Source organism: Anomalospiza imberbis, chromosome 1 (assembly GCF_031753505.1).
Source record: "Anomalospiza imberbis isolate Cuckoo-Finch-1a 21T00152 chromosome 1, ASM3175350v1, whole genome shotgun sequence".
Classification (NCBI taxonomy): Eukaryota; Metazoa; Chordata; class Aves; order Passeriformes; family Viduidae; genus Anomalospiza; species Anomalospiza imberbis.
The window spans coordinates 5,597,061-5,616,185 of record NC_089681.1 but is presented as its reverse complement, the minus strand read 5'-3'; the positions used below and the strand labels follow the sequence as shown (position 1 = coordinate 5,616,185).

Genomic DNA, 19,125 nt, shown 5'->3' with positions numbered 1-19,125 from the left:
CAACCTCCCCTGCACCTCCAATTTCCTCACCAACATGGCTGTACAAAAGGCAGAAAAGGCCTTGGCTCTGTGTGGCTCTGCTCAGCAATAACAAAAACATCTCTGTATTATCAACACAAATCCAAAACACAGCCCCATACCAGCCACCATGAAGAAAATTAACTCCACCCCAGCAAAAAAACAGTACAACATCCCATATAGGTCCTGCTATGTCTGAGTGGAGATAATGATGAAATTATAGAAAAAATAACCTTAATTGCTAGGTCATGAATTTCATCAGAGTGGGAAAAACTAGTGCACAGATCTTGCCATATCCAGCCTCATAACAAATATTTTTCTGAAGAGACCTAAAACAGAGAAGGAAGAAATCTGCATGTATAAGGAGAGATGTAGAGATAAAACAATTCAGTATTACCTGGTCCTAGAAAGACATCAGAAGCACATAAAGGAAAAATTCCTCAGTAATGTTTTTAAGCAATCCACTCAAATTCAAATGGTTTTCTTTCCTCCATTTGCAGCTCCTCAAGCAGCTGCCAAGTTTACAAATATTTCTTCTAACTTGAGAACAGCTGTGGCCTATAATGACATATTTTATTTGCAACTCTGGGTTGTGGCCTGTGTTAATGAAAATAGAGCAAGCGAAAAAAAAATAAAAATGGGGAAAAATATTCCAAAACACATGGTTAGATTCTCATTTGCCTGTCAAATTCAAATAAATCACTGGTCTCTTCGTTCAGCATACAGACTAGACAACAGAAGACAGATCATTCTAAAGTCAATTCCATACATTTTATTTATCTTCCAAACTGGTCTACATCTCACACAAAAGTGCCACTTTTCTAACCTGGTATGAAATTAAAATTTAAAACCCTGTCACAAAATGTCAATGGAAGACCTGCAAAAAATCTGCCAAGCAGAACCCCATGAATCACATACCTCAGCATGTTGTCAGCTGCACAAACTAGGGGGTCTAGAGCCAAAGTAGGAGATAAAATAGCAAGATTTGAAGGGAAACAGAACTGGGCAAGATCAAATAGAAACAGAAGTAAAATTGAACTGTGGAGGGGTGGCACTTCACTATTAACAACCCCCTCTCTCCTTTGTTAACTTCACAGTCTCCCTGTGAAATGAGAAGGGGGGTACAGCAACTGTAATATTGCTGTCACCTCACGAGGGTGATCAGTCAGAGGTACAACAAAGCAGAGGACAGACAAAAGGTCCCAGAGTCTGGGGCAAAGACAGGAACTCACTCCAGATTTCCCATGATCCAGGTCAGTGCCTTAACCATAAATTTATTATTTCTCCTGGCTCTTTGTCCTGCATCTAACTTGGCAGATTGATGTTCATGAAGAATAAATGAGGAGATGATGTGTAGCTGTCCTACTGCTGATCCATGGTTACATACTGAATTGTTAGCAGTGTTTGATGAGTCACATGAAGTGGGGGGACAGAAGAGATGTTGAGTGAGGTCTTCAGGTTTAGATGTCTTAGAACACTTCCAAGAGACCTCACGGTCTGGAAGAATGCAATATCTTTCTTTTCAGGTTTTCTCCATTCATGGGAACAAACGAATGACATAATAAATATTTTATTGAAATATACTGTAAATTTTGAGGTGGGGTTTTTTGTGGGTTTTTTCTTAGAGAGGCAGGGCAAAGACCAGGGTTTCATTAAAAGCCAGGGATGTTCTGCAGATCAGCTGAGAGGTAGAGCTGCAGTGGATACACGTCACCTAACTCCATTTTCAAAAGCAGCTGACCAGACAGGCAGCACAAATGACTGTCATTCTTCAGTCCCCGGATGCAGGATTCTATTTGCTTAACAATCCTAAAGCCCTGTTAATATCTTGGCAAAATTGACACCAAAGCTGGCCTAATCTTCTGCTTCCACATAAAATAAGACATTCGTCTCAACTTGGACTTTGCTGCAGTAAAGAAGAAAGAAACTAACAAAATTTTCTCTTCTGTGTCTTTGTATTATATTCTGATTTAATAAACAGAATGGTAATGTGGTAATGTGGACCCCTGTGATACACAGGGGTCAGTAGAAGTCATAGGTTCTGCAGGAATACAAGGAAATCCAGCCCAGTGCAAACAACTGTTTAAATGATAACTATTGGCATTTTTTGTATTTCAAACATACAAAATATTTTATTTAATCCATTACATAGAATTCAATTGTCCCCAAAAGGTAATTTCCCAGGAGATATTCATTTTCAAAAGCTCTCTAAACCCTTGAATCTTATCACAAATGTCATGAACACCACCCCCCCACCCCATGAGACCAGAAAGGTCCTTCTGACCCTCAATTTTATGATCATGGTTCTTCTGTAGAGAGCAGATACCTTTCTCTCAAGAAACCTGATACTCCAAATTTTCATTAAAATAGGTAAAGCAACATCTGGGTTGTAGCTAATTTGACGCATGGTCACCTATAAGCTTGGTACTGCAGGAGAAAAGATATATCACAGCTCACTCATGTGGCATAGCTCTACAGTCATCAAGGTCAGTATAGAGTTCAGAATAACACAGAAACTTCCTAAAGACTTCAAAGTTGTCACTGGTGCCCAGAATCCTGTCCATCAGCTTCCTATTATCTGCTTCCCTGCCACAACACTGCTTCACTTCCTAAGCAGGTGATTGCTGAGAGACTGGGGTAGTCAGACAGCCCTGACAACTCCTGAACTTCTGCTTCGTCTCCAACCCAGGCTGAGCCAAGTGGAGAATGTAGCTAAAGAAAGCACCTCTGCAGCAGAGAGCACAGCGGAGTACAAGAGGGATCTCTTTTGATTGAAATACTCATGTTCAACAGCTAGAGTTACTCAAATGATTGCTGAAACGTTCAAATTAGGAAACAGTCAAGAGTTTGCAGAGCTATTTATGATTGAACATAATGAATAGGAGGTAAAATATAATTGGAAACAATAAGTACTACAATCCCACTGCACAGAGGAATAACCTGACAAATATACTGGACTATGAGTTGGGTTTGCAGAAGTAGGTCTAATAGGTCCCAGAAGTTCATTTTTTCTTGTTTGCATGGTTGGGGAAAGAGGGTCTTCAATTAAAGACACATTTCCTAGAAACCTTAAAATATGAAAAACATAACTCTGCTCCAGAAACTTCTTTGCCTTGAAGCACAAGTTGATACTTCTTGCCAGCACCTGACTTAACTCAGGACCAGACAAACAGCTTGCAAAATACCAGAGGGAAGTGTTCATTGAAACAGAAAAATATTCCAGTCATGTATCATGGCATTGATAAATTAAAGTCCTTTCATCTATAAAAAGTACATAGAAAATGGTTCTGGTCTTGTGGATTATTTGACACATACTGGTTGATACTTTTTCTTGCAAGAATAATCTATAAAATCCATTTCCTCTACTTCTGGGAAGTTTCTGATGCTTCAGATCTCCACATACCCCTCAACAATTTCAGTAGCTCCAAGAAAAGCTCATTAGGGCAGAGGAGTAATGTGTCAGAGCACTCCAAACTCTGGTGTTGATCTGGTCTCAATCATCTTCTGCCCCTGATATTCCAGATTCACCCCTTAGTCTGTCTTCTGGTACATCCCTGAAATATGTACAAAGCTTTGCATCATCTAGTCCATGGTTCCTCTCCTCCTTGAAGAGTCCCTTCTTTTAAATATCTCCCTGCTGAGTAAATTTGCTAAATCACTGATCGTTCTTCTCATTGCTCTTTGCAAGAGCAACATCTCTCCACACCTCTCTTTAAACGTCACACCCAAACTGAAGAGAATCTCTGCCTGAAGTCTCATCACCACCTACTTATAACTTGCAGTGATGCACTACTGTTCACTGCCAAACACAACTGAGGCTGCTCAGTCAAGTCTTTGCCAAAGCTATAAATCTCTTTGATCCAGCCAGACACAGGAGTTGGAGCTAGATGATATTTAAAATCCCTTCCAACCCAAACTATTTTATGATTTTATGCTATTTCTTTATGAAGTGGTGCTGCTCCCTAGGTCTTTTTAATCTCAGAGGTTATAATAAAGGTCATAATCCTTCTTTCCATTTTACTTGGACACTGCGGTATGGGAAGGGGAAAAGCTCTGGTCAAGTTCTTCTTTGGAGACAGTGACAAGGACAGAAAAAACCCAGTCTCCAGAGACCCAAACCTACTCCCAATACCAAATGTATCAGGTATCCTTGAAATAACAACCACTAAGGGTCCACACACTGCTTCAGCAGGAAAGCAAACTTTTGTCATGAAAAAACCTCACATTTTCCTCATCTGGCACTTAGTACTATGAGTACGTTTATTACTCAGCAGGGTCTGAGACCCAAAACACCATCGTCCTGCCAATGCCAGAGAGAGAAGTCCTTGTGGGCTTTGGGAGACACAAAATCTCAAGGCAGTGCTTAAGAAAAAGGGTGAGAGACCCAGAACAAGAAATTAAAGGTGTCCAGATTTGCACTTGGGTAAGTCAAGAACAGCATAACATCCAGTGCTGCCGTGTCTTAGCTGCCTGTACCTGCCCCTTCAGGGAACCCATGAACAAGGTACCTGCACCTTCTCAGCCATCACAAAACCAAGAACAGCCCAGCAAGAGCTTTGATCAGTGGAAAGGGGAAAATCCATCTGCATAACTAGAGAGATTAACCAGCAGGGAGAAGGGCGGGGAATGCTTAGGATACCCTTGATGGACCAGTGATAGCAACTTGCTTTGTGTAATGCTTCAGCTCTCTGTGATTCGTTAGGCTACGAGCTGCACTTCAGAGGGTGTACTCCAGACTGCTGGGAAAGCAATTTTATTTCCCACCTAACAGGCAGATAATCCATACCTATCCACTACAATATCGCTCCCAGGAGCATCCTGCATTCCAACAAGATTTATCAATTGCAGAATCAAGACAATCTGTTTTTTTCCCTGCCTCCCCCCCAGTTTATTTTTGGAAGAAACATGGAGCTGGCAAATCTCTCTCACATGCTTCCTCTCCTCACTGCCAGTGGATCTTGGCAGAGAAATACTCTAAAGAAACAAGTGCTGGAGACTTTGCAAACTTCTGGCTGCCAGTAGATGTCATTGCATACCAGCAATGTACCTGCCAGCCAGGGGGCAATGCTGAAAAGAAATACATGTTTTCTAAGTTTATGTAAGGGGGAAAAAAAAAGGGAACCAAGTTACTAGCACTCTTACACTGCTGAGAATTAAGCTGTCACAATCACAATAAGTATGTGAGCTGACTTCGAGTTGTTTATTGCAATCTGCAGCTGTTATTCTGGGTCACAGAAACCCACAGAATTTATCTAAAACCCTCTAATTATGGTTAAGAAAAAGAACTCCATCAAACCATGGTTATTTAGCTCTGCAGAATGTGCTTTAACTACAGTTAAGGGGACACAAAAATACTCAGTATGCAGACCAAAACTGGCCACATACACAAGAGGATTCAGAACATACTGAGCAAGTCACATAGTAACATTACTAGAACTCATCTTTTAATATGAAGATTTTGAGAAGAAATCACATAGATATGAACACCTTCATTGAACTGCATGACAGCCTTATGAAGTAGATGAGGTATTATTATACAGATGTTTAAATTCTTGACTGAGAGGTTAAGTGCTCTTAACCAGCACTCAGTAGCTAAGAATAGTTCCTGAGCCACAGAACAGTTCCAGCACCAAAAAAAAAAAAAAAAAAAAAAAAAACTTAAAAAAAAAACCCTTAAAAAAAACCACAAAAAAACTAAAAACAAACCCAAAACATATATATATAAAAAAGCCCTGCAGGTTGTGCTTTCACTTTGCATTACCAGGTCACTTATACCCACATTACATTTTATTCTGCAATAAAACAAGAAGACCTGAGCACAAAGAACATGAGAACGCAACCTTGAGGAGGCAACGTTTCCATAGCCACTGTCTCCAAGGAACATCAGTGACAGGGCACTGGGGTTTTGTTTTGTCTTCAAATTTCAACTCAATTTTATTTCTAAACTTGGAGATGTTTTCCCATTTTGTTACTGTCAAGAAGTGCTCACTAAAGGAGCCAGGATGGATACTGATGCACCAAAGCTCCTGCTGCCTGCCTCTGCCTTAGCCTCTCTGGGGAAAGGCTTCAGCTCTCCAGTCCTGGGTAAACTGGGTGGCATTTGTGAGTTTGGGGACTTGGTGGCACTACCTGAACACCACATCATCACAAGCAAGGTCTGTAACCTCATTGGAGCATCTTCCCTGCACTGGGCACATCACTTCAGCAATGAAAAGGACACATATCTCTTGAAGTGGTAATCAGCTTTATTTGGAAGTTGCAGAAATAAGGACTATTTCTTAGTTCATGTAAGCTTAGGCCCCACATCATTTAAGAGCTCAGATAACACATCCTGCTATTAGAAGTTCAAGCTGGTTGCTTCCCCTCCTTTTCAAGCTTTCTCCTCTAGCCCTTGGGTCTAAAATATCATTGCCAGCCGGAGCCTTACCTGCCAGTGTGAGCTTTACCTGCCAGCAAATCACACACACAATCCTCCTGATCCCAAAATGCACCCCTTAAACATACACAGATGAAAGCTCTCTTTCTCCATTGAACCAGCCTGCAGCACTTTTTGCAGGCAGAACTGCACTCATTTTTTTTGTGTCCCAAGTTGCTGGATGCTGGCCAGCCCTGATCTAAAGGCACAGTGCTCATGCTAATTTGCTAAGTCCCGCTGACAACACAGCACAGGGGTAAAAAAGCAGCAGGGCTTTCAGGTCAGGCCTTTCCTATATTCAGCTGCCTCGGGGCAGACAGAGAACAGGGCTGTGTGTGGAGACACTGTATCTAATGGAGCAGATTTCCACAGCTTTTCCAGAAGCCTTAAAATGACAATAGCTCCAATTTGGAAGAGAAGGGAAGGGGAAGCAAAGCCTTTGTTAGAAGGATCTAGTGGCCAAGATACACAGACCTGGAGGGAAAGAGGCTCTTCAGCTTAATTTTAGGGGAACAAAGACAAGCTGCTTTGCTCAAGGTCATTAGAGCCAAGTTACAAGTCTGATGTCCTACAGTCTAGCCCAGAGCCTGAACTATCTGCCTGCTTTTCTTTTCTATGCTTGGCCTTGCAGTCACTGCATCTCTAATAAGCCAAGCCACTTCAGAGATTTTATTCTCCTTAGAAATACTATAATAATACTTCTGCATTGTTATTAGAGCCATTACCATGAAAAAAATTGCCAGGAGAATATAGGCTTTATCTACTAAAGTTGTTTCTCATATTCATTGCTGCCTGTGTGATTATTAGCATGAAGGAAAACAGATAAAGCACAAAAGGAAAGCCTTGGATACTCTTGGAAATTCATTAGTGAGGGAAGTCCCAGTGCAAAACATAATGAAACCTTCATCCACCACCTCTGCAAAAGATGAGTGCTCATGGTTAGAGTTTTTTCCTCTGATTAATTGGTTTCCTGTGGAAAAATCATAGTAGTGATCCCTTGATCCACTTGTTTCATGACACCTTTTTCATGCTTCCTAGTCTTCTTTAACAGGTGTGAAGAGTGTTGGCCTAAGCCCTGAACAAACTATGGAAATTTCTGTCTCTTCCTGAGCAACGAAGGTGTTAGGAATATTCAAGAGTTGTACAAAAGTCTAAGAACTGCTACCTGCAGTCAAGACACAGGTGCAGTGAGCTCCTGGCCTGTCTGCCTCAGTTTTCCTCATGGGAGACTTCTCAAACCTTCTGTCCTTCTGTCACCAATCACATTTTCCAGAGCTCCACTGACATCCTGAAGCAGAGAATGTCTTTGTACTCACAAGAGGTTTACAGATCTCTCTCTAATTAACTCATATGCACTGTTTCAAACAAAAAATTTTAACCTCCAGAACAGTCTGCAAAGAGGTGTTTCAATACCTGTTGGATGAAAAGTAAATTAATTTTGTTAATTTTAAACTTGCTATCAGGTAGCTTGGTTTGCTCCCCCTTCAGTTTTACAACAAAAGAAAGAGTGAAAAATATTTTCCCACTAATATCTCCATACCACTCAAAGTTTGACAGATTTGAGTCTTATTTCCCCTAAAGTCATCATATTTCCAAGCACCTTCCTGCCTGCAGAGCCTTTTCACTGCTCTTAGCCTTTAGGATGCTGGAAGGGTGTCTCAGCACCATTGCATAATGCTCAGTACTTTGCAAGACAAAGGCTTAAGTTTTTGAGAGCCTCCCAGTTAATTTTGCACGGAGGCATTAGAAGGGCTGGTTCGTGATGTGGATGGCTGTGCCCCAGGAATGCAGACCTCATGCTCTACAGAACCTCCCTTGTCAGACGTGAATTCTCTGACTTTGATCGAGTTACTGAAACCCCCTTTTGCTTGAATCATCCTCAGAAATGCTCTCCAGCTGCTCCTGCTGCCCTCACTCTTCTCCTGCCCCTGCTCCTCTTGAATCAATAGAGATTTGAGATGTGAGTTACAACCCTTCACAGATCACATCTGGTTTAGCAGATAACCACTTGAATAACCTCCAGAATAAAGCTAAAGCATTCCCTTTCATGGTGATGATATTACAGAATTGGATATTTACCCATGGATAGTCATCAGTTCATCAGCAGAAGCATTTGCAAAAGTGAATGAACACACAGTAAAGGGACACAGATTTATGATCAGAAATATGACAGCCTACATCTAATGTGAAAGGGATTAAGAACTCCAAGGGCTGAAAGATGACAGTCAACAATGGAAATCTAAGATCCAATACAGAGCAGCAATAGGTGAATCCCACCTCTCCAGGAAATCCACTTGAGTGGTTTACAAGGGCACCTGTTGATGCATGATGGTATTTTATTTTTTTTTTCTTTTTATATCTGTGCACAATAACTTGGCTGCATGTGCATGTTTGTGTACATAAAAAGCATGTTCCATCATTCTGAGCTATTTAGGCCTGGCAGAACATGCCAGGCTGCTGCTTGAACCATCACAGTGAGTTTTCTGGGTTTAAAAGTTACACAAGTCCTCATGTCAACATGAATTAGGTTTTTAGCAGCATTGTCTTGGGGTTTACACCTAATGATGTGCTTGACATGTTATATATGCTAATACAAGCATCCTTTTGGCTTTAACTTGGTGATATAACCAAGGTGATGACCTGGAGAAGCAAGGCCAGTACCTCTCCAGTCCTTCAGGAAAAGTACAGGATTTTCCCTCTGACAAATGCCTCAGACCTCACATAAATGCCATACAAACAGTGCTTGGCAATAGCGTGGTCTGACAGGTGTTTGGCACTGGCATAGCTGGAGAGCAAGACTATAATAAGGGAGTGATTTTAATCTTGTCATCTCAGTCTTTTCAAAGGTGAGACCACTTTGTTCCATCAACATTTAGGAAGTGAGCCTCATCCCTTTAAAGGATCCCACAGCACATGCACGACAACAACCACACAGACCGCAGCTGTTAGTAAAGTCCAGCAGCCCTGATCCAGCTTTCCAGCACTGGCTCATCCCCATAAAAATCATGGAAACAAAGCTGTCACAGCCAAAGTGAGAAACATGAATTCCTGCTCATGCAGCCATTGCAGCAAAGCCGGCAAAGAGAGACATGTGAATCCTCTCCTTCCAGGTGTTCTACTCTCTGGGAAGGTTTTATTCCATAGGTTATTCTACTTTGATGGCAACTGGCATTGCAGGCACTTGCAGCCCTCCTCCCTGTGGTTCTGGCCATTTCCTGGCCACTGGAATAGACTGTGCAGGGACATGGTGAGAGCACCAAGCCTGTCAGAGCTCAAGTAGTACCTGGATTGTGCTCTTAGTTACACAGTTTAGTTTAAGTAGTCCTGGAAGGAGCAGGAATTTGAATTAGATGATCCATATGGATTCCTCCCAACCTGAGATAGTCTATGATTTTATGATTCTATATCCTGAAGCTCTCTTTTTAATCAAGCCAGCAACATATAGCTGATAAATCTTTGCCCTGCATCAGGAACAGCACTGACATTGAGCCACTGGGTGCACATGGGGCACAAACACCCTGGGTCCCATAAACCCTCCCTGCAGAAATGAGAACAAGCTGCCTCAGCTGGCAGAGATACCAAATAAACACAATAAGCTGACCATAAACTCAGCATCCTCAAGCCTGCACATTTCTTTGGGCACTCAGTGCTGTTTGGCTACTCCAGCTGAAGAAGTTCTGCACATACTGTCACATCTCTACTTTTACCCCTCCAGACCTGCAAACCTATTTGTCTATACATGAAAATAATACATATGGAATTATATTTTCTGACATTTTTCTGCAGAGTTCAGATGGAATGATATTTTCTGACATTTTTCCGCAGAGTTCAAAACATAAGAAAACAAGAACTTGCTTCAACTACAACACAACTGATACCATAAACATCATGTTTCCTACCACACTGCTGGCTCTCACCACCTGCCAAACACAAGCTGGTTTCCAAAGACTGAATCCTGAGTCTCAAAGGCTAAATAGTGTCTGTCAGTGGGAGGACTGCAGGAAAATGAATGCAGAGATGTGTTTTTTATGGCCCCCATGTTTCTAGCCTGGCTCAATAAAATTTCCTGCCATGAGCAACTGGCATTTCGATTGTAATTTCACATGATGAATTACCATGATATACAATCAATATATCATAACCATAGAAAGAGCAAATGAGAAGCTGCAATGGGCATAAATGCCATGTTCTCTCTAGTGCAGCATTCTTCCTTTCCGATCACAATCCAATATTGTTTGAATTTTTCTGAGCAATTGAGTAGCCACAGATTCCCTGAAAAACATCTCAACACATTCTTAATCTCATTTTCAATACAAACCTTGATTTCTTCCTTTAATACATTCATCTCCTATCCTGTCAATCTTTTTCCATTGATCCTTGCCACTTGAAATTTCATTTTAATCATAAGGAAAACACCCTCAGCCAGGTGTGCTATGGAGATACAGACAGAAAGAGCTAATTCTCTTCTGAAGTCTAGGCATCCAGATTCAATTTTTTGTGCAGAATGGAAAGTTTGTAGCCAGAATTGCCTTGAAATCACCATCTTTTTAAAATGCAAAGTAGCAGTCCTGCTACTTGTCTCCCACTGTTGATCACAAATGAAAGAGTTCTCCAAGATAGATAACACAGAAATTTTCAGTGGTTATTCCATATCCTCAGTTTTAACCTCCAAGTCTTATTACTCTGTCCGGCCTAATACTTGAAGTAAAAAAATATTCCAGCTTTTTTCATTCAGTTTATTAATGAGAAGATTCAATTGGAAGAAAGACTAAGACAGACTTCTCATAAACCAAATTTAATCCTGCTGAAAAATTCAATAAACTCAAAATTATGCTTTCCTTCTGTTTTTCTCCCTTCCGGCCAATTTCTTTAGTACGTTATCCTCCACAAACTCACTGCTGCTTACACAAAGCAAAGATTATGATTTCAATTTGATCAGATTTTCCATGGTCAATGCACAAAGAAATTCAAAGAACATGAAGGGGAGAAAGCAATGAGCACTCAAAAGCTTGTCTACAGAAGGAGACATAAAGGTTCCCATCCCTACAAAATCCAACTGTGTCACATCTTTTGTATCCTATGCACTCCAAAAGCAACCTCTGAACTACAGCAGGCAACAGCAAGCAACTCATTTGTTGGACCAGTGAAGTATTAGATCTTACCTTTTCTCCTTTTTCTCCTATGCCATAGGCTTTGCCCTAGAAATGAAAAAAAAAAAAAAAAAAAAAGGGGAAAATGTAAATTTGAAAACAAGGATGTCAAACAACACTAGAAATACATATCTCCTGTTTTCCTTGTTATGCATCCAAGATCTATCTCTCTTTATATTTAGACATACAAGTCACTTCAAAACTACTATAGGGAAAGCAATTTTCATTGGGCATAATTCCTTGATAATAATTCAGTGACAAATTAAACTAAAAACTTATCCCAAATTCTCCTACTGCAGCCAGAAAAACATCTTATATTTTATTCATGGAAGAGCATGATGTTACATTTCTAAAAGCATAGTTGCCAACAATGGTTACTGGAATTGATTTTACATAGGGTTAAAGATTTTTCTGCCTAAAATCTCAGCCTGGCATTTGCATTAATTACAGCTGGAGGAGGCTGTGTCTTGGTCATCTGAATATAAAAAGTCGAGAGAGATTTGCATCTTCTTTTTGTTCAGTTGCCTCATATTGTCCCCCAGCTGATGTGCAGATGTGGTAATCAAGTGCATCCAAGATACATATTTAATTAGAAGGTCAATATTAATTCAGTTATCAGCTGTACCCAGGGATGAAACCTCCATTTGCCCCTCTCCAAGAGAGGCCAGTGAGTGCCAGGAAGATCAGGTTCCTCCTGGGAGTCAAGTCCAGCAGAGGGAACAGCTTTGACCAGGGCACACAATGCTGTGAGCAGGTTCTCACCATGAAGGGGAAAACAACTACCTTCATTTTCATCTCCTTTAGCAAAATCATTGGGCATTTCTTACTTACTGACTCTCCTTTTTCTCCTCGGAGTCCAGGCAGCCCTGGGATACCTCTTTCTCCCTTGAAATAGAAAATGTGTTAATATCACATAGCTAATTCATTCCTTTCTGAGACATAGAAGGAGAGTGATGCAACAAGGGTTTGAAATAATGGACACTTTTGGTTCCACCAGTCTCTACAGCCAAGATTTCAGCTCCTGCTCTAAGGACTGGGTGTACCTAATTTCATGTCTTGAACATCCAAGTTTCAAATTGATTTTCTATTCTATTTTTCATATGAAAATACAGGTAGGAGCCTTTGGAGTGCACTGGCAAGGAAGAGAGTTTTCTCCTGTGAAGTACTTAATAAAGTCCTTCTTTTTTAATGGGAAAACACTTGCAAAGGTGTTTTGCAAAAGACCGAGATGGTACATGCCTAAAATGTGCAAAAATAATCTGAAAATATTTTTAAGTCACACTAAATTTTCAGAATCAGCTAACCTTTCTTTTCCCTCCCACTACCGTGCAACACCCACATTCTTCCTGCTTGTTCCAATGGGAGAGAGGGAAAGTAACATAGAAAAGAGACAATTGGAAAGATAATATTTATGATGGTTGGAAAACATACAACTGGAGAAGGATATACATAGGGAGGAAAAGACAAAAATAGTCAATCAAAAACCAAGCAAAACTTTTTCTTCACTTTTCTCCTAAAAAGGACAAAGGGATAAAGAATCAAAGAAGATCCAAAATTTCATAAATACTTATCAAATGCAGAACTTAAAGAGGTGCCAAAACCAGCAAGTGCAGAAAAAATATCCGTAAATCATTTTCACACTCTGCTCTGCAGTCTCAAAACTAGAGGAAGGAGACCAGTGGAGGATATATCCACCACTTGGACTAGTTTAAGGCTATGTGCTGTGTTGCCACCAGTTCCTTCAATTCCTCTAGCACCAGGAGCTGCTGGGGAGAAGCGGGGTCTGCTCATACACACTGCCTAGCTCCTTCCTGGTTCTCACACAAAATGTACAAACCAGAAACATGCTGTGCTGAGCACCCCATCTCTCACTTACAAATGTAATGCTCACCTCTTTGTGCACTGGGACTTCAGTACAGACTTAACATAAGTGGAAAAAGTCTCAGACCTGGAGCAGGACCCTCCAGTACCACAGCATCAATAAGTCTGATGACCCCTGCTCTCTCCAAATCTCCCCCCATGGACCACAGCAGGATTTAATTTTGTGTGTCTATAAAATATATCCTGATCTATGCCCCCTCAAAAAAATGTGCTTAGCAGCACCAGGAACTGAAAACATTTTCCAGGATCATCCTTTCTTTTCCCCAGGTGAAAAAATGCATTTGAAAGCACAGGAAATATGAAAGTTTCTTTCTTTAACTTTCTGCTTTTTTTTTTTTTCCTGAAAGAAAGAAAACTCACAGAGCAAGTAGCATATATACAAAAACTATGTCATGGTCAATTAAGAAGGCTGTGGTAAAATTCACAAAATTTTTTATATGACCATCTCTTTTAAGTCACTGTAAGTACAAAGCCTTTCTAATTTGGAGGAAAAGATACATCCTGCTAGAGCTTGTCTAATACACTGGACTTCACAAACTTCACAATTGGAGGTAAGACTTGTTATTTCTTTGTGGACAAAAACACATCTCACAGAGCAAGGATTTTGTCTACACTTGGATCAATAGCAGTTCTGGAAGAGAGAAGAAGACTGTTGATCATCAGCCCAGTGCCCCAACCAGCCATCCTGGCTGCCTGCAAACAACAAAGCCTGCAAAGAGACTGTGGAAGGAAAATAAATCAGACTGGGCTGTCATTAGCATCTAAAATTCATCAATAGGACCCAGCCTCAGACATATTAGCCAGTTCTGCCACAGCTATTTCCTGCCTAGCTGTTTCCCAATACGATCCTTTACCATAACTCATTCCAAAACACATCAACTGTGTCTCCATGCATTACCCTCACTTTGGCAGCATGGGTCATTGAGGCAGAGGTGTTCATCTCCCAGAAATTTTTTCCACTTTTTTGATAACTGCAAGCTCTCCTGTTTCTCCCTGCCTTTGAAAGCTGAGAGAAGATCAGAATCACATTATCTTCATCTTTCTTTAATAAATACCACGTGGTAATGCTGGCAAGCTTGCAGACTTGAATTCCTCGCCAAGGGTGGGAATTTAGCCTGGGTAGCTCAGTAATATTGCAGGGAGAGAGGAGGAGAGCTAAAATTCATTCTTGAACATAGAGCAAGGATTGTGACAAGCTGGTCCTTGGAAATAGCAATGTAAAAACTGCTGTCAAGAGTGGTATATATGTTATTGAATCACAACATCTTTGCAAGCTGGAAGAAAAAACCTACTACTCACCTTATTTAGCAGATATAGAAGCTAAATAATTTGTCTCAAATCATCACATTTATACTAAATTGTTGTCAGATCCCATATTTAAATGGCATCATCCCCATGTCCTTGAGTCTGTTACAGTCCTGCCTTATCTGTGTGCAAGTCTCAAACCAGTACAGCCAGGGAAAAGTCACTCATGTCTGCAGGAGTGGGGCAGTCCTTCTGGGGTCTGTTCCAGAAAACCTGCTGATGCTGTGCTTGTAGGCACACTCCTCTGTATTCCAGCAGTGTGTCCTGCACCCCAGTACTGACCCATGTGGCACACAGAGACACCCTCACCAGCACACAGACCTTGGCAAAGCAGGGGAAAACAACGGGATCTTGCTGCAGGGCCCTTTTATCATTATCACCATTGTCTTTTCTGCAACCTCCTCACAACAGTTATGGCTATGCCATTCCTTAAAATAGCCCATCACTATCTAAGCTGTCATGGATTAAAATATATATTTTTTTATATATTTCTATTTATATATACATGGAGGTATAAGGAACCTTTGTCTGCACAGGCACATTTGAGCAGTAATGAGCCCATGTTCTTTCATCCCAGCCTCCAAAAGGCATATTCATATCTCGAAAACTTCTCTCTGCAGACAGCAGACCAAGCTTTGCCAAAAGACAGCACATCTCTGAAGATGTTTGATCCTCCAAAACCCAGAGATTATTATTTTCCCCTCCCACAGTCTTTCATGATAACTGAGTGACTTTTGGTGGGATGCAACTCAGTTATTCACCATACAGGTATAAATGTGGTGACTCAGTTTGCAGAAGTGATTCAGATGGAAATAGTTTTGAACATAACTTTTCCCTCAAACATCTTTTCACAGACAGTTAAACTGGGAACCACCAACACCACCAACTTTCATCTCTCCAGCAATGTTGTGACTCTCTGTTTTCTTCCTGTACAAGTACTCCCTCTAAGTCTATTGCCTCATGGCTCTATCTGTAACCAGGCACAGAAGGAAAATGTGTTTATGCTGAATGCACACATGTGTATATCAAACAGGCTTGCAGAACAGGCAGGGTAATATAAAGGCTGCACTGTGAAACTTGAAGCAGACATCACAACCACTCTTCTACCCTTTTATCTAGGAAGAAGAGTACTGAGGGAAGTGGCCTATATTTAACATCATGACTCAGACAGTCTTGCTAAGGATAACAAACTGAGACTGATCCTTTATCCCTAGTCTCAAGAAACTTTCTGACGTGTGACTGGAAGGCTGCTACCTAAACTATGCACATGTATTACTGCTGAGAAAGGCACAGCATGGCAGCAGCACCTCAGTTTCCAGGTGAGCTGCCATGGAAGCTGTGCATGACCTAGTGAATATAACCTGCAAAAATGCCAGTTTAGAAGCTGCAGGAAAGGATTTTGCAACACATTTACTCTAAGAATGACATAAAGGCAGACAAAACAGAAGCCCAAATGCAAGCCTAAAATAAAGATAAAAGATCACAAAAAACTTCTGCAGTCCCAGGCTCATCCAAAACTGTCTGAACTTAATCACATACCAAATTGACTCTCATTTCTCAAAATCTTCAAATCCTCAATTTACTCTGAAATTGTTTCACTGTTGCTGTTTTTATTATCCAAATGAACTAGAGCATATTACTGACCTTTTGACCTTTGGGACCTTCAAAGCCAAGTGGACCCCTCTCCCCCTAAGACAAAAAAGACATGATTAATCAAACTTATATTCTCATTTTATATTCAAGCAAGGGGCCTGATCCTAGGAGGACAGGAGGACAACAAAAATATTTTCAGGTTTAAGCAGACCAGATAATAAAGCTGACATGCCCTCAGGAGCAATGACAATGAAGCTGGTTTCTCAGAGGTCCCAGTCAGAGCCAGAGAAAGCAAGCACATTGCTTTTAAAAGCCAAGAGATTTTTTCAATGTGGCTACACTTACCTTCATAATCTGTTTTATTTTATTTGAAGAAGGATACACATAACTGAGCTGGATAAGAATAATCACTTTGTTTTCAATGTTGTTACCAGGACTACCAGCATAACCAGAATCACTGAATTAGGTAAAGAGAAAATGTCAGAAGAAACTTCCTTTACCTCTATAGACATCCCAAATGAAACACACTCATCTCAACACTCACCTTTTGTCCAGGAGGACAGGAGCAGTTGAAAATCTTGAGATGTCCAACTTGCTCACTGCCAACAGTGGGCCTCACTTCCAGGGGAGGTGCTTCCGTCAGGACCGTGACCTGGCACTGCACCCAAAAACCCAAGGTCAGGACAAAGCCTTTGATGCTGGAAAGCTTCCCCTTCCACCCACTTTAGACAAATCCTGTGTGTAACACACAGAAAAATGTGTCCTCGTGAGGAATGAAATCCCACAAAAGCCATTCATCCAAGCAATAGGGGAAAATGTGGCAAAATGAACAATGAACCTCTTTAACCAAGACTGAAGGGAGAAGAGTGAAAGGAGGATGGAAGTTTCTAGTGAAAGTTGGGCACTGGAAAATAAACTGCAACTGGCACTGTTTTTAGCTGTTTCCAAATAAAACCAGTGGGAAACATGTTGAATATTTCATGCTGCATTTCTGTTGTTCTATCATCATTTCAGGGTTTTGTTTCCCCTGACAGTTTGACAAGGAAAGAGGAACTTGGAAACTTCAAATTCCTCATACTCATCCCTCTGTAGTGGTCCTCCTCTGGTGCTGCTACACTGCCAATTCCACAGTGAGGTTTCAATCATCTTTATTAAACAAAATTATAATCCCACACTGCCACATATTCCCTGATTTATGTAATATATTTCAGTGAAGAGTGTTCATGTGAAAATGAATAAATGACAAAAAGCAGCTTACTGGTCCAGAGGGAATGTCGCAGCAGGTCTCCAGCTCGGCGTGCCGGGAATCACAGTAAATCACCATCCTCTGAAGATCAAACTGGGGGACAAAGGGAGGCAGCAGTCTCAGACACAGTGAATTATTCAAGACCCTGCGTCCTTTTGCTTGGACACAAACAGCGCGGGCAAACACAAACAAAAACCAGATGGTGCTAACTGCAGAGCAGTTCTATGGATCCTGTAGTCAATCTCTATCTCTCCCTGTCAATAATAGACCAATACCTCAGCATGCTACAAGAGCTGAGATAATGCAACCCTGAAAATGCCTATTCAAATTCTGGTGCAGGTTTTCACGCACATCCCCATGTTCTGGCCAAACTTCTGTCTGAGAAGACATATCCTGGCCACGTCTATCCTTCCTAGAATTTCAGCTAGACACAAGGTCTGTTTTCCTCCTGTTGTGCCTTGCATCTTCAGACCATTTTTTCCTGTGTGAGAAATGTTATGAACACATTTGATATGCATGTCCCATCCATTTTGCACAGCCAAGAAAGATTATACAAGTCTGAAATACCAAACTATCACACATAAATTATACCAGGGTAACACTGCTGCTGGACAATCAGCCTGTGTGTCTTGACTTTGGTTCATTTGTACTAAGGGTCATTTAATATCTGAGGAATGGAGAATATATCACAACTCTCTTGAGTTAACAAGCTTCCTTTTTTCCTCCATCTCTTTCTATCACCTGTGGAAACATTCATAATGCCAAGATCAGATGAAGACTTTTCTGTATAGTTCAGTACCCAGGTTTAATGATATTTATGTACGATTTTGTCTCTGCTTCTAACTGTAGCACATTCTGTGACTAGACAGAAAGATGAAATAAATTTCTCATTTTTAATCCCTGTTTTGGACATACAATCTCACATAAAAATACAGCAAGTCCTGTACATCATAAGGTGCCAATCTGTCCTAGCTATGCAACACTGGTAACATTTCAGCGATGCTGACTCAGGAAAAGGGTCAATTACAACATAACCCCACTCCCTCACGGGCTGCAAACCCAAACCTTTGCCCAGCTCTAATCAGCAAGCGCAGTACTTACATCAATGGGGACACTGTCATACAAGCGTTTGCCAATCACAGTCTTTCCTTGAATGTCAATGTTTTCCCTGTCTTCAATGGGCAGCACCTGCACCAGCTTGCAGTCTATGTACAGCGAGACAGCCTTGGACTGGATGCTGAGGGCGATTTTGTGCCAGCTGCGGTCGAACAGATCGCTGACCCGCGCGCTTCGGAACACCACCCTGACAGCGTCCTTGGTGAGCCCCACAGCATTGTACTCCACAGCCTTGTTCTCTCCGTCCAGCCGGATCGACACCTGCAAGCAAACAGAAGGGGTTTGGCTGAGGAACAAAGCCTTCTCCTTCCTCCTGGCTGCTTTCCATCATCACCCCAAAGCCAGGGATGGCACAGGCTGTGGTGAGAAAGCAAAGAGTGGAGGATGGAATTTTGTGGGAG

The 19,125-nt window shown here is 41.3% G+C and overlaps 1 protein-coding gene across 3 annotated transcripts in view; it reads right to left on the bottom strand.

Moving 5' to 3' along the window:
• COL22A1 (collagen type XXII alpha 1 chain) overlaps positions 1-19,125 on the bottom strand; it is a 224,222-nt gene that overhangs the window by 113,754 nt on the left and 91,343 nt on the right. For all 3 annotated transcript variants that reach the window (XM_068180318.1, XM_068180320.1, XM_068180324.1), the window contains 6 exons: positions 18,710-18,985; positions 17,621-17,701; positions 16,907-17,020; positions 16,414-16,458; positions 12,415-12,468; positions 11,596-11,631 (listed from right to left, as the gene is read on the bottom strand). In XM_068180318.1, coding sequence (XP_068036419.1) covers positions 11,596-11,631; positions 12,415-12,468; positions 16,414-16,458; positions 16,907-17,020; positions 17,621-17,701; positions 18,710-18,985 — 606 coding nt within the window. The remainder of the gene's footprint in view (positions 1-11,595; positions 11,632-12,414; positions 12,469-16,413; positions 16,459-16,906; positions 17,021-17,620; positions 17,702-18,709; positions 18,986-19,125) is intronic.